The sequence below is a fragment of the Sorex fumeus genome, unplaced genomic scaffold (genome assembly GCF_029834395.1).
Source record: "Sorex fumeus unplaced genomic scaffold, SorFum_2.1 ptg000061l, whole genome shotgun sequence".
Classification (NCBI taxonomy): domain Eukaryota; kingdom Metazoa; phylum Chordata; class Mammalia; order Eulipotyphla; family Soricidae; genus Sorex; species Sorex fumeus.
The window spans coordinates 35938504-35953271 of NW_026606118.1; the positions used below are offsets into that span (position 1 = coordinate 35938504).

The 14768-nt window shown below is 39.0% G+C and overlaps 1 protein-coding gene across 5 annotated transcripts in view; it reads right to left on the reverse strand.

Moving 5' to 3' along the window:
- Nucleotides 1-14768, reverse strand: part of L3MBTL3 (L3MBTL histone methyl-lysine binding protein 3) — a 128285-nt gene that overhangs the window by 60812 nt on the left and 52705 nt on the right. For all 5 annotated transcript variants that reach the window (XM_056126162.1, XM_056126160.1, XM_056126161.1 and 2 more), the window contains 2 exons: nucleotides 13225-13376; nucleotides 4249-4325 (listed from right to left, as the gene is read on the reverse strand). In XM_056126162.1, coding sequence (XP_055982137.1) covers nucleotides 4249-4325; nucleotides 13225-13376 — 229 coding nt within the window. The remainder of the gene's footprint in view (nucleotides 1-4248; nucleotides 4326-13224; nucleotides 13377-14768) is intronic.

A 14768-nucleotide genomic window follows, 5' to 3' on the forward strand; every position in this document is an offset into this window, starting at 1 on the left:
TGGATGAAGTGTCCTGTATATATCTACTAAGTCCCTTTCTTCCATTCTTTCCCTCAGATGAAGTATGTCCTTGCTATGCTTGAGTCTAGTTGATCTATCCAGAGGTGACAAAGCGGTGTTGAAGTCTCCCACTAGCATTGTGTTGCTATTGATGTCTTTTTCCAAATCTATGAGTAGTTGTTTTAAGTACTTTGCTGGTCTCTCATTAGGTGCATATACTCAAGCAGGACCAGTAACGTCTCCATTGGAGACTTTGTTGTTACTGTGTCTGGAATATCGAATACTCTCGGTCGCTTGCCGGGCTCTCTGAGAGGGGCGGAGGAATCGAACTCGGGTCGGCCATGTTGGCCGCTTGTAAGGCGAATGCCCTACCGCTGTGCTATGCATATACATTTATTATTTTAAGTTCTTCCTGTTGTACAGATCCTTTGATCAATAAGAAATGGCCTTCACTGTCTCTTATGACCTTCTTCACTCTGAAATCGATGTGGTCTGATATTAGTATGGCTACCCCAGCTTTTTTATGGGAGCTGTTTGCCTGTAGGATTGTTTTCCAGCCTTTGACTTTGAGTCTGTGTTTGCTTTGACTATTGAGATGTGTTTCTTGCAGGCAGCAGAATATTGGGTTCAATTTTCTAATCCATCCTGCCACTCTATGTTTTTTAATTGGTGCGTTTAGCCCATTGACATTGAGAGAGATTATTGTTATGGGATTTTGTCCCATTGTTCTGTTGAAATTTGGTGTATTTGAGGGGTTTTTCTTGCCTTAAAGTAGCCCATTTAGTTGTTCTTGTAACCATGGTTTTGAGTCTATGAAGTTCCTGAGCTGTTGTTTGTCTGTGAAACTGTGTGTTGTTCCTTCTATTATGGGTGAGAGTCTCGCTGGGTAAAGTATTTTTGGTGAGGCATTTATTTCATTGAGTTTTTTCACTATGTCCCACCACTGTTTTCGGGCCATGAGGGTTTCATCAGAAAAATCAGCTGTGAATTTTAAGGATGCTCCTTTGTAAGAGATTTCTTTCTTCGATCTTGCTGCTTTCAGAATTTTGTCTGTCTAAGGTTTTGGTCATTTTGATCACAATGTGTCTTGGGGTATTTTTATTCGGATTTCTTCTAGCTGGTACCCTTCAGGCCTTCTGAATGTGGTCACAAGTTTTCTTCAGCTCTGGATACGTTGTAGCAATGATGTCTTTGACAGTTTCTTCTTCAAGGTTTTCTTCCTGTACCTCTGGGACTCCAATAATTCTTATGTTACCCCTCTTGGCTTCATCACAATCTTCTCTTGCCATCTGTTCCCGAATTGTGAGTCTCTTTTCCATTTTCTGCTCTTTTCTGGAGTCTCTGAACTTCATCTTTGAGCTCACTGAGTCTGTTCTCAGCAGCTCTTACTCTGCTGCTGAGGCCTTCCACTGAGTTTCTCAATTCGCCTACGAGATTTTTCAGGTCTGACATTTCCGACTGCATTTTCCTCATTTCTGCCTTCAAATCGTCCTGTCTTCCATTGGCATTGCTTTCCATTGTTTCTTTTAGTTCCCTAAGCATCCTAAGTAGCTCCCTTCTGAATTCCTTGTCAGAGAGGTTGTCTAACACTATAGTACTGTTGGTGTCATCTGGGCTAGACTCTTCAATAAGAAAGTTTGGTGGGCTTTTGCGTTGCTTTACCATTGTGACAAGTGTGGTTTAGTCCTTCACGTTCACTGTTACTATTCTACTTGATATGCAGTGTGAGTTAAGATAGGCTTATGAGTTATTGGCTACTGTGTTTCTAGTGGCTGAGCTAAACTAGAGAAGTTTCCATCTAAGAAGGTAGCTTATGGTTCCTATGGCATATGTAGTGGGAAAATATGGCATATGTAGTGGGACAGTTAAAAATAAAATCATTCTAAAAGCAAGAAAGTATGCTACAAGTTTAGGGAGGACACCCAGAGGGGGCAGGCAGAAGGCTTCTCAGGGAACTGGGTTTGAGGCAACTGGAGCCTGGAGTGCAGAAGGGCGCCTGCCTGAGGGACTTGGGTGATTAGGGTCCCTTCCTCTCAGGTAGATCAGAAGCAGTCAGAAATCTGTCCTTAGAGAAAAAGGCCCAGAGAATGGGAACTCTATTTTCTGTTATAGAGCCATAAAGTAAAGTAACATCAACATAGGATATACAAAAAAGTCTCTTCATTACACACAACAGATAATATTAACTTAGTATTTTAACCAATTTTAGGGATAATGACACAGTTGTGTTTGGTCCATTTTAGCAATAAATTATGTGTTTTCATATTTACAAAAATCTATGTATTTTTCCCTTGTGTATTATATCCAGGATTTTTTCCTGAATTTTATCCAGGAAAGGAAAGAGATGATACGGTCTTTCGCTTCTCATATAAAGCCAACAATAGTACCTTGAACATCACTGCTTCCCAGGGTGACTCACTCACTGCAAACATAGGCAGAAATTATTGTTCATGGGTTCAGTATTTACCAGATCCCTGACTGTGACCACAAACAGCAATGGGGGTCAGGGGAGGATTTACTTCAAATTAGGAGAGCTGAAAGAATCCTCACAGAAATTTAGAGGGTAATAGTAGAAAACACATAACTATGTGATCAACATTTATCAGCTATTAATATGTAAGCCACGAGACACAGGAGGGTTCAAGCAGAGTAATCTTCCAGGAAGAGGTACACTTGGGTCATGAAACCATGAATAAGTTATTTTCAAGCTGTTTTTCACTTTGGTGGTGTGCCAGGGACTAAACCCCAGGGTTTCACACAGGCCTGGTCTGCTTTCAATCACTAAGCCACCTTGCTGTGCCGATTAATAGCATTTTTTAAAACAATATAGTTTACCTATTTTTTTTTACCTTTAAACAGCTCTGTAAATCAGTAAAGGATTAGATTTTCCCCTTGTCAACTGAGAAAGTTCACAAAGTGCCTTAACCTCATGGGAATTGTTTGAGCTGAGTGAGTAAATGATCAAGAATTAACTAAGCAACTGCATCAAAGAACTGGGGACAAGCCTGAAAATGATACCAACTTTTAGAGTTTTTTTGTTTGTTATATTTTGTTTTGGGGGCAAACCTCACAATGCTCAGAGATTACTCCTGGCTTTGCACTCAAGGATCACTCCTGGTGGTGCTCAGGGAACCATATGGGATGTCAGTGATTGAGGCCAAGTCCACTGCACGCAAGGTGAACACCCTACCCACCGTACTAGCTCTCCAGTCCCCAGCTGGAGTTAGATTGAACTCAGTCAGAATGAGAAGAATTTCATTCTTCCCCAGTTAGAATGAAATGAAGTAAGCATGAGAAGCTTCATACGGGGTGTTTATGTCCTTCTGCTTACATGGTGCAAGTTACATTCCCAAAACAATTCCTAGAAACGAGGAGCAGGTTATTCTTCCCTTTTGACAAGCATCCACAAACGCCTACCTATAGCACAGTGCTGCTTTGTGTTACCTGGGAACTGTCTCTTCCTACCAGCATCAGCCATGGCACTTTAAGCCATCATGTGCTTAAAAACCCTGTCCTGATGTTATGAAGCCACAGAATCTGTTCTTTAGAACATAAAGTAAAAGGATATAAAATATGGAGAATAACAACAGAGCTTTGTGGCCAAACTCAAATAACTGGTACCTAAAAACTTCTGAGAACAGAGAGGGACTGCTATATAAAGGTGCAAAATAATGTTACGATTATCAGGAATCACAAGGGAAAAATTAATGTAGTCATTTTCAATCCATGGCTTCCCAAATGGTCCCTTGAGCACATCACAGTAATTCCTAAGTGCAGAGCCAAGAGTAACTCCTGAGCACTGCTAAGTGTTCATGTTTCCCCTCCACCACCAATGAAAAGTATATTAATATAGAGATTAGACATTTCAACTTGAGAAAAAAAATCTTTGAATACAATTTTTTTCTTTTAAAATGTACTTTTTTTTCAAAGAAGAGAGAACTTGCGATCCCTACTATATCAGTGCTTTTATACTTGGAGGAATGTCAGTGGCCAGCAACACCCACCTGCTGGCTACCTGCCAGTTTTTGCAAATAAAATCTTATTACAACACATTCATTTACCTATCAGTTTTGGCCATTTTTGTGGTAATAAATGGATTAAATAGTTGCAATACAGACAACACTAAATAGTTTCAGTAGAGAGAATACAGTCCATAGGCTAAAAAATATTTACTAGCTGGCCCTCTACATAAAAGGATTGTTGACTCCCAATAATTGTAAATAATATGAGATTCACAAGAACACAAACCTGGAGGAGTTATAAGAGTTCTTCTATGTTCTTTACACCACCCAACAGGATGAATGTGTGGACTAGTTGCTTCACACCTGTAGGTTATATAAATTAGAAAATTGCAATTAATAACAATAAATCCTCAAATTACCGCCTGGATTCCATGGGATGTCAAAAGATCACGTGGCCGCCCACCTACGAGATGGTCATATTTATTTGTCAAGACCCTGAATGATTGGTTTGAGGCTCTTTGTGTTCCTAGAACAAGCAGACCCCATTGGTCTACACTAGCACGCGACACGGACGAATAGAGTCGTTACTGGCACCTGCTTCAGCAAATCAATGAGTAATGGGATGTCAAGTGATCAAATCCTCAAATACCAGTAAAAGTAAAATGCTTTCCAGACCATCATGTACTAGACTTTAGGCAGAGTAATAGCATAATATGATATTTTATAGTAGTTATTCCAGTGTGGAAGAGATAGTACAGTAGATTAAGTGCTTGTCTTAATGTGGTCAACTCTAGTTCAATTCCACCACCTGGCTCCTTGAACAATATATATTATATTATATATAAGATATTGTTAATAATATATATTACTATATATTATAAACAATATATATTAATATATTATTATATATTATAAACAATATATATTAATATATATTATATATTGTTCAAGGAGTCAGGTGTATATGTTTACATATACACAAATATATATATAAACATAAATGTTTAGCTAAAGTGGAGTGAGATATACATAGTCTCTGCATTACTTAAAAAATATTGAAGTTTAGAATGTCTTTTAAAATACAAGGGCTTCGGGTGAGACCTCTGGGCCAATCTCAGAGAAAGTTCAGCCAAACAAAAGCCTTAGCAGCCACTCCCACAACCTCAAAGCTGCTGTTATGCCTCTGACTGGACCCCACCACCCCAGGACTGAGTGCCACAGAGAACTTAATCTGCCAAAAAACTCCAGGTACCCGGGTCTTTGTGGCTAAAAACTTCAGGTGTTGTTGGAGTTGTGGTGGGCAACCTCCCCCATCTCCCTGTACTTTTAGAAGACCTGGCAGCCATACCCAGTTAATCATTCTTGATTTTCTGAAGCATGCAGTCATATTCTTGGCTGTGCCATATGTTGTAACTCTGACATTCCAGCAGAATCACACCAGATTGAACAGGATATACCACAGAAGTCAATGAATATCAACTAAGAAAAACATTAACCCAGAAGGCTTATCTTCCAACAACAGCTTAGTAAAACCTCAGATAATGACTTAATGTCCCCAACATGATTTTTTTCTACAAAAATAAGATTTTTGAACATTATGTTAGACATTTAATGGAAATAAACATAAAAAACAAATTATTGTGGGTCTCCTATGGGGGCAGGTTGGAAAAATGGAGAAAATGGTGAAGGGAGGGTGGTGATAAGATTGGTGTTAGAATATTGAATGCCTGTAACAAATCATCGTGAAAAACTTTGTAAACCATGGTTTTCAAATAAAGTAAAAGGGTGATAAAAGGGAGGCTAGAGACATAGTACAGAGGGTAGGATAACAGCACCTGATATGGTACCCTGAGCCCTGCCAAAGACAAAAAGTGTAACAATCTTTATTAAAATATCTCAGGACCCATGTTCAAAATATACTCCCTCTCAGAGATATCCAAAGCACATCATTAGAATAAAGTCATACTATAGACAGTTTCAAAGTGTTTAATCTAACACCTCCTAAAGATATATAACTATGATATTTAACACTGCTTTGGTGGGTTAATATATACACATCATGCACACACTGGTGTTCTTCTGTAGGTAAGTTTGAGCGATGTTGGCCTAAACAGAGGCTCCCAAATTTATTTTTTTTACCGTCTCCTTTCTACTCAACACCCACCAGGAACCTACAATCTTTAAGCAAACATAAAATATCCCATTTGCATGGGAGGCTACTACCATCCCCCTAGATCAGTTCAGCATGGGGTTGGGTTGTGAGGCACATCTACTTTGGAAATAATGGACTTCCAGGATATTCCAAGGGGGGCACTGGTGAAAACTGTATAAACAAGAGGTCACACAGCACAAGACTAAGGGACTAACACAAGGGAAGGAAAGGAATGGGGCACAGAAAGGGCAACCTGGTTAGAAATAAACCATGTCAGAAAATGGCTGCGAAACATTGGTTTAAACTCTCAAGGGTGACAAGGAAGTCAGTCTTGCTGTTCCCAGATCCACTGAGAACATCCTAAAAGATCAGGAAATCGCAACAAAACCCTTTCCATGGGAAAATGTGAAGCTGAAAACCAGGAGGGTAATGGTGGCTGGAGATTCTGGAAGAGAAGGGTCTTTATGTAGTGAAAAACAAACAAATATCTTAGAAATGTTCTAACTAAATGAGACTAACATGCTAGTCATTACTTTCTAAATTGACATTTCCAAGAGAATAGCACTCAAGAGCAACACAAAGAAATGGATGTAACCCAGTGTAGGGATGTTTTTTCTCAGATTTTAATAGAAAATACCATTAAATTTATATATAGAACATCCCCTTTCTTCATTTTCTTTATTATTATTAACTTGTGATTACTTTAGGGACACTTGTATCTGATAGCTATTCCTAATGACCTCAACCCATTTTTGCTTATTAAAAAAAAAATATGTGAAACACTGATCATTTTCCTTCCCTATCTAATACAAGTATCAAGTACTTTTTATCAAAAATATACCAAACTTATGATGATTAAATTATGAACATTAGCTGTTACTAACTCATGATCTTACTAGATTTCTCTATAAATTACAAATAAGGAGAAGATAAAGGCATTATTTAGCTCTGTACTACCTGAATCTTACATAAGGTTTTATATCATCAAATTATTGATCAAGTTACCACTTAAACAAACAATCCAATTAAATTATAAAAATAAGAGTAGCCTATTTTTTGTTTTACTTATATTCTCAATAAACCAACAGTGATTTATTCAAAAGTTACAAGGCTGTGAAATATTTTCTGCTACTATTGTAGAACAAGTCATCTTAGTCCCATCTAGTGTTCAAATGCAGAAATGTAACAAAAGGAAACATAATCAAGAAAGAGTAATGGTGAAAAATTTGGCAAATCATGAATCGCTAGATATTTCCTTCCTTTATTTGGGATATATTTATATAAATATATATATATATATATATATTTATATCCCAAAGAAAAGACTTTTGTGTGTTTGTAAAAAAAATCAAAGTTCTCCTTTTAAAAATTCAAAAGACCTAGACTGTTAGATTTCAAAAGGTCAGGCGAGAAACAACCCACAAAGAACTCATGTTTACAACATAAAGTGAATGGACTTCCAGAACCTAACTTTATGGAGATACAGAGGTTAAGTGATTTCTCTAAATTAGAAGAAAGACACCCTGGTTTTATCAATCACAGCCAAAAGTTAAGCAAAATGAACGCACACACATTGAGCTCCTCAGATCAAGGCAGAGTCAAATAAGAACTTTTCAAGACTCTTAAGGAGTTCTGTTTTTATTTCAAGCTATAATGGCTTCAATTACTAAAAGAAATACAGGACCATGGTCCTCATCCACTTGCCAATTCCAGACCTTGATGACTATTATTTTTGCTCCCATCGTATATAATCTCCTTGAGGTCTCCAGTTCTCCAAGTAAGTACTCGGTACATTTTTTAGTACTAAATCCTCCCCAATCATCATTGGGTTGAGTAATCTATTTCACTTTTTCATTCCAAATTCATTTCCAACTCCATCTCTTACATAAGGTAGCTTCTTATTTAGTTTCTTATTTTTCAATATTCAGCTTCTTATTTTTCAATATTACTTGCTTCAAACTGAGAAAAACTGATTTGTACTAACATTGTGACTTGAAAAAGACAAGGGACATGCCCTCTCTTTGCCCTAGTATAAAATCTGACTTTTCCCCTTAATTTTCTTTTCGCTGAGAAATGAGATCTTAATCCTTGCCAAAGTTAGCCCTTCTTAAAGGCTTCACATCTTTCTCCACCCTGAAAAAAGCGCCAAGCACCCTGTAGGCCCAAACCAAGTTCAAAATTCTCTAAGAAAACCTTGCATCAACACAGATTTTCCCTTGAGCAATAGCCCACTTCTTTTAGGGCAAAATCTCTTTCTTTAAGGTCTCAATCTTTTTAACTTACTGCAAACTGCTTTCTCCAAACATCTTAACAAGATAAGTATAATTGCCAATGTCTTTTGCAAAGGGGACAACTAAGGCTTAGAAGAGTTAAGTCACATACTGACAGACTAAGGCCATTCCCCAAACGTTTTTGTTTACATCTTTGGTCCTAAGCTCAAGCATTTTTCCCTGGCTAGAAACAGCCCATCCTTGTCGGTAAGTACTGACTCCTATCATCCTGTTTCAGCTCACTTTCACTGTACTTATGGAAGCTCAGGGCTGGAGCAATAGCACAGTGGTTGGACGTTTGCCTTGCATGCAGCCAACACGGTCAACCCGAGTTCGATTCCTCCGCCCCTCTCGGAGAGCCTGGCAAGCCACCAAGAGTATCTCGCCTGCACGGCAGAGCCTGGCAAGCTACCCGTGATGTATTCGATATGCCAAACACAGTAACAACAAAGTCTCCAATGGAGACTTTACTGGGCCCGCTCGAGCAAATCGATGAACAACGGGAGGACAGAGACAGAGACAGAGATGGAAGCTCAGAACCCTGCAATGAGTGAGTCAACCCTTCACTGGGTGTGCCAACAAGACAGTGATTAGGTGCTACTAATAATTAACCATTAATCATATTCCCTGCAGCCCAAAGAGAGGTGTTTGTGTTTTTCTCTCCCTTGAAGTTTAGGACTACATAGGTCTTCTCTTTTCATCTCTGTAATCCAACAGTTCGATGTGCCCCAATTTAATGGCACAACAAGTCTCTTAGCTTTGACACTGTTCTAAGAAACTGAAAACACTATAGATGCCTCAATTTTAGTTTGGGGAAACACAAAAAATTACTATGACTCTCTATGTTAAAAAGTTTTTTCTCTTTAAAAATAGGCTTACAGGGGTCAGAAAGATAGTACAGAGGGTAAGATGCTTGCCTTGCTTTTCGCCTTCAATCCTTGGTACCCCATCCAGTCCAGTTCCCTGACCCCAGAGTGACCCCTGTGGGCACAGCCAGGGGTAAGCCCTGAGCACCACCGGGTGTGGCACCCAAACAAATGAATATATATATATATATATATATATATATATAGGTTTTTAGTACATTCAGAGAAAATCCCAGCCCTACATTTGCTCTATTTGCTCTAATGGACTAGTGTAATGTTTCTCTCTTATCCTCAAACTGTCTGTTGAATTTTTTTGCCCTGACTGGATATTTTGCCCTGACTGGGACTCCTGAGATGGATGGGGTTGCAACCTCACATCACCAGGCCAAGTCCTGTGGTCATGCTTTTCTAGTTCTCAAAAGACAAAGTTACAGAAAACAGCATTTTTAAGGAGTTCCCTTCCCAGTGCCTGGGGGCACAGAGTCGAGACTCCTCCTGTGTTCCACCAGGGCAGAGCCCTCAGGCTGCACACTGCCCTTCGAGCACTGCCTGGGGCACCATGCCTTGGAGCTCTGTGGCTGCCCTGCATTTTCCATTCTTCCCCACAACTTCTAAAGTCTTACCTAGTGCTGAGTGCCTGTAATATTAAGGATTATTCCTCAGTGTAATAACTGTTAGAGGGATAAAATTAAGAGCTACCATCTACAACAAATCAAACAGTAAAAAATCTGAGGTAGGAGGCTGGAGCAATAGCACAACGGGTAGGGCGTTTGCCTTGCATGCGGCCGACCTGGGTTTGATTCCCAGCATCCCATTTGGTCCCCTGAGCACCGCCAGGGGTAATTCCTGAGTGCAGCCCCAGGAGTAACCCCTGTGCATTTCCAGGTGTGATCCAAAAAAGCAAAAAAAAAAAAAAGAAAAAACCCTCAGAGGTAAAGCAATTTTTACTTTAAAAACAAAACCTCATCCCCACATACATTTTTCACAGTGATCCTCTTTGGAAGGAAGGAATGTTTCACTGCAACTAAACACTCAGTACCACAAATGTATAAATGTGTGTTCACTAATATATATAAGTATATACTCATGTATAAATAATTATATATATATGTACATAAAGAACGATTTCAAATCTTCACTAAGGTAAAAAGAGATAAAATTACTAATTTAAAGAAAAAAAATGTTCTCTTCCAATCTCTTTTAAATTTGGAAAAGCAATCCAATTTGTAACCTCAATTATATACCTTAGTAAGTTATCAGATAAAAATAATTCCAAAATTCAAAGATCAAAGAACATAATATTAATAAAGCTGGAGAGATGCCAGGGCTCTTAAGCAACTTTCAATGTGCCTTAATTGCATACTGTGGAAGAGAACACACTGTATTCTTTTTGCTGACGATTAACAAATACGATTTCATGTCAATAGTCAGACAAGCAAGCAAAATCTTCAAAGTAAATATCATCCTAAATATAATTAGTTTGTACTCATAAAAGCACAAAACCAGAACTCAAAAAAAAAAAAAAAGAAAACATTTTTTTCTCTCTTCTTCTAAAGCAGAGCAACAGGCCGGGAGAAAGCTCACGTGAAAGAGCACCTGTCTAGCACGGCCATGCTGGTGGTTCAATTCTCATCTCTGCATGCCCACCAACCTTCCCAGTAGCCCCCACCCCCCAAACAAGGCACTGCCAGGAACGGCACAGCTGGCCCCACAACATTCCTGGATGTGGCTCCTATACAAAGAAAATACAATGAAAAATACATTAGAAGATCCTATGGTCTTCCAATTTCCCAGGCACTTGTTATCAAACAAAAATGACTGTTGGCTGGGGCTGGAGCGATAGCACAGCGGGTAGGGCTTTTGCCTTGCATGTGGTCAACCTGGGTTTGATTCCCAGCATACCATATGGTCCCCCGAGCACTGCCAGGAGTAATGCCTGAGTGCATGAGCCAGGAGTAACCCCTGTGCATCGCTGGGTGTGACCCAAAAAGCAAAAAACAAACAAACAAACAACAAACAAAAATGCCTATTGGGGCTGCAGAGTTAGTACAGTGGGTAGGTCCTTGCCTTACATGTGGCTGACCTGGGTGGCATCCCTGGCACCCCACACGGTCCCCAGTGCCCACAGGAGTGAGTCTTGAATGTAGAGCCCAGGGTGAGCCCTGAACATTCCCAGGTGTGGCCCCAAAACAACAACAAAAATACATATATCAATAAAGCAAGAACCGACACTTTCAGAATGCTACAAGACTCTTAAGACCACAAATATAACTTATTCTCTCATTTTGTTTAAAGCTAAAAAAAGTGAGTAGGTGAATCAGTAATTTAAAAACAGTGAATTTTCTATTGTTTTAACAAGTTCCAGTTAATTGATTTAGTGTATCATTTATTAATTAAAGATCTGGATCCTGGTCATTTGCATCAGCACTAAAGGATAACATCATAGGATATCAAACCCAAAAGGATAGTGAGCTGTTTCTCTTCAGGACAGAGCACTTTCCTATTTTTATTCTTTTGCTTTTTGGGTCATACCCAGCAATGCATAGGGGCTACTCCTGGCTTTGTACTCAGGAATTACTCGTAGTAGTGCTCAAGGGACCATATGGGATGCTGGGAATCAAACCTGAATAGGCCCCGTGCAAGGCAAACGTCCTACCTGTTGTATTATCGCTCTAGCCCCAGGGACAGAGCATTTTAAATTACAGTTTCCTCATCAATTTTCTTGCCTGAGATTGATACAAATAATTTTAAATAAAATAATCATCAATTAACAGGCAATATAATGAGTAAATGGATATGGAAAACAACACAATGAAGAGTTGGCCAACAAATCTAGACTGAAATTATCAATAGGACAGACAACTGAGTTTTGTGATAAAAGTTACAAGAGGAAAAAGATGAAGAATTACACAATTTTATAATATGTTGTTCCTACTACTTTACATGGTATATATGAAGAAGTGTGTTTAAGGATTGAAAAATAGTATCCCTGGGATGGGAAGGCAGCTCAGAGGGCTGAGCACATTTCTTGCTCAGGTCCAAATTTCTTGCTCAAGGTCCAAATGCAATCCCTAGCACCTCAAGGTTCCCACCAACCTCAGAGTGGGAGCAACACTCTAAGAATTGCCCGGGTGCCCTGAAACAACGTCTCAGGGATGGGGAAGACAGTGGTGCAGGGGTGTGGGCACATGGGTGATGCATAAACTTGTACACTGTAACTAAAAAAGTTAATAATATTGTAACCAAGTTATGTAAACTGTGATAAAACAATAGGAACCTCTAATAATGTGCTTTCATTCAGCTACTGCAAATAAAAAATATTAGTGACTGGGCATGAAAACAGGAAGCAGAGATTGAATTTGTCAAATGCATCAAAGAGGAAAAGCGTTGAGTCTGTGCACGCACTCACCTTGGAGCACATACTGGGAGTGTGTCTATGGAAACTGCACTTCCACCGCAGGAAGTTCATTATGATACAAAGCACAAAGCAGAGTTAAGGATGTTATGTAGAATATGTGCCATATGGAGCATGTAAAAAAATGAAAAATCTGAAATGGGGGCGGGGGAGGACCGCAGATATAGTATAGGGGCTAAAACACATACTGATGAGACAGTATAGGGGTGAAGGCACACACTGACCCCAGTCTGATCCCCGCAGTAAATGATCTCCCAAGCATCACTAAGTGTAGCTCTGGAGTCCCCCAACACAGGGCCACCTGTGGGTAACTCCCTCAGAATCATAGCAGCTGGGCTGAAAATCACAGAGAGGGGTTGTTGCCTCTTGAGCACCACTTGAACGTGAGCATCTCCCACCCCACTCCAAAAAAAAAAAAATTACTGAAATAGGGAAAGAGTAGCAAAACAATGCTATTTTTAAATTATAAATTAAGCATTACTACTATATATACTTGGTCTTTTAGTAAAAACAAACAAAAAAACATTAGCTAAGGAGGACAGCAATGGAAATGTCTCACCAATAGTCATAGCTCTCATCCCAGTTGTCAAAATGCACGAGGAAACGATTGTCCACCATATCTGTTACCGTAGCAACACAGATGAATGCAGGATTCTTTTTGTCTACAGCTTCAAGCTTCATTCCAACTCGAAAGCCGGATGGAATCACTGTCTACAAAGTATACAGATTTAATTGGAGATAAGCACACACTTAACAGAAAGACCTGCACCCTGTCTGCACCTCCTCCTAGCAAACCTGTCATCCCTGGGTTTTATTTACAGAATTTACAAGCCCTATACAAGTTTTCACAGCTGAGCAGTTTTCCAACAAGCCACAATAAGAACAATTCTTTTGGGCTTGAGATATAGTCCAGCTGGTACAGTACTTGCCTTGCACATGGCTGACCCAGATTACATCACATGTACCACAGATGGTACCCTGAGTCTGCCAGGAGTGATCCCTGAGCCCAGAGCCTGGAGAAAGCCCTGAGCATTGCTGTGCGTGGCCCCAAAAGAAAAAGAAGCCCTGCTGCTAACATAGTTTACAATCTGTATCTCAAAATTAAAACACCCCACAACCTTATAACTCATTTCAACAAGTGATTTGGCAGCTTGGTTATACGAATACTACTACTATAAAACTTATTCAAGTTTTATCCACTATTTATAACTATATAGTGAATAAATCCTTTTCCTTTTATAATAAACTTAAACAATGAACATTATTTCACATAAAATAGTCATTTAATAAGTTAAAATGCGTAAGAGTACAAATTCACTCCCACTTCTTAAAAGATCTCTCTAAAGAATACTCTACTGAAAGTAGGTCATTTTCATGCAATGAAATTGAAACTGCAAATTATGATGACTTTTACTTAAAACTACAGATACTATTAACAACACCAAATGAATTAACTCAATACATATAGGTACTCAAAATATTTTTTAATGAAAGGAGAGCCACAGAATATTAGCCATCTGGAATATGCCACTAAGACAATAATAAGTTCACTAATAGTGTGATAGGCAGTAAAAATGAGATCACATTTTTAGGATCACACTGGGCAGTGCCGAGGGGCTATTTCTATTCTTGGCTCTGTGCTCAGGAGCAACTCTTGTTATTTTGGGTGTACTGTGTGTAGTACCACAAAGTGGTGGGTAGATGACAATCAGCTGCTAGCAAGACAAGCACTGTATCTCCTGTGCTATTTCTCTGACCCGCTTATAATAATCGTGAGGGGAAATAAATCATACGCAGAAGATTACCAGTTCACCAGACTGAAAGTATACAGGTACTATTTTAATCACTATGTAAAACATGACTAACCTTTTTCTTTTACTACAAAATAAAACGATCATGACAAAAAGTAAAATATAGACAGAAAGAAATCAGAATGAAACCTAGCCTGAACTGAAAGAAATACAAATGTTACATGGAAATCTTTATTGTACATTTAACTCCTGAAATTATCAGTTCTGATCATAAACATGTCAGTATTTTAAGGTCAAGGAATCATGAAACAGAAAAATTAATGGGTTCTAGCTCTCACATAGTCCGTGATCA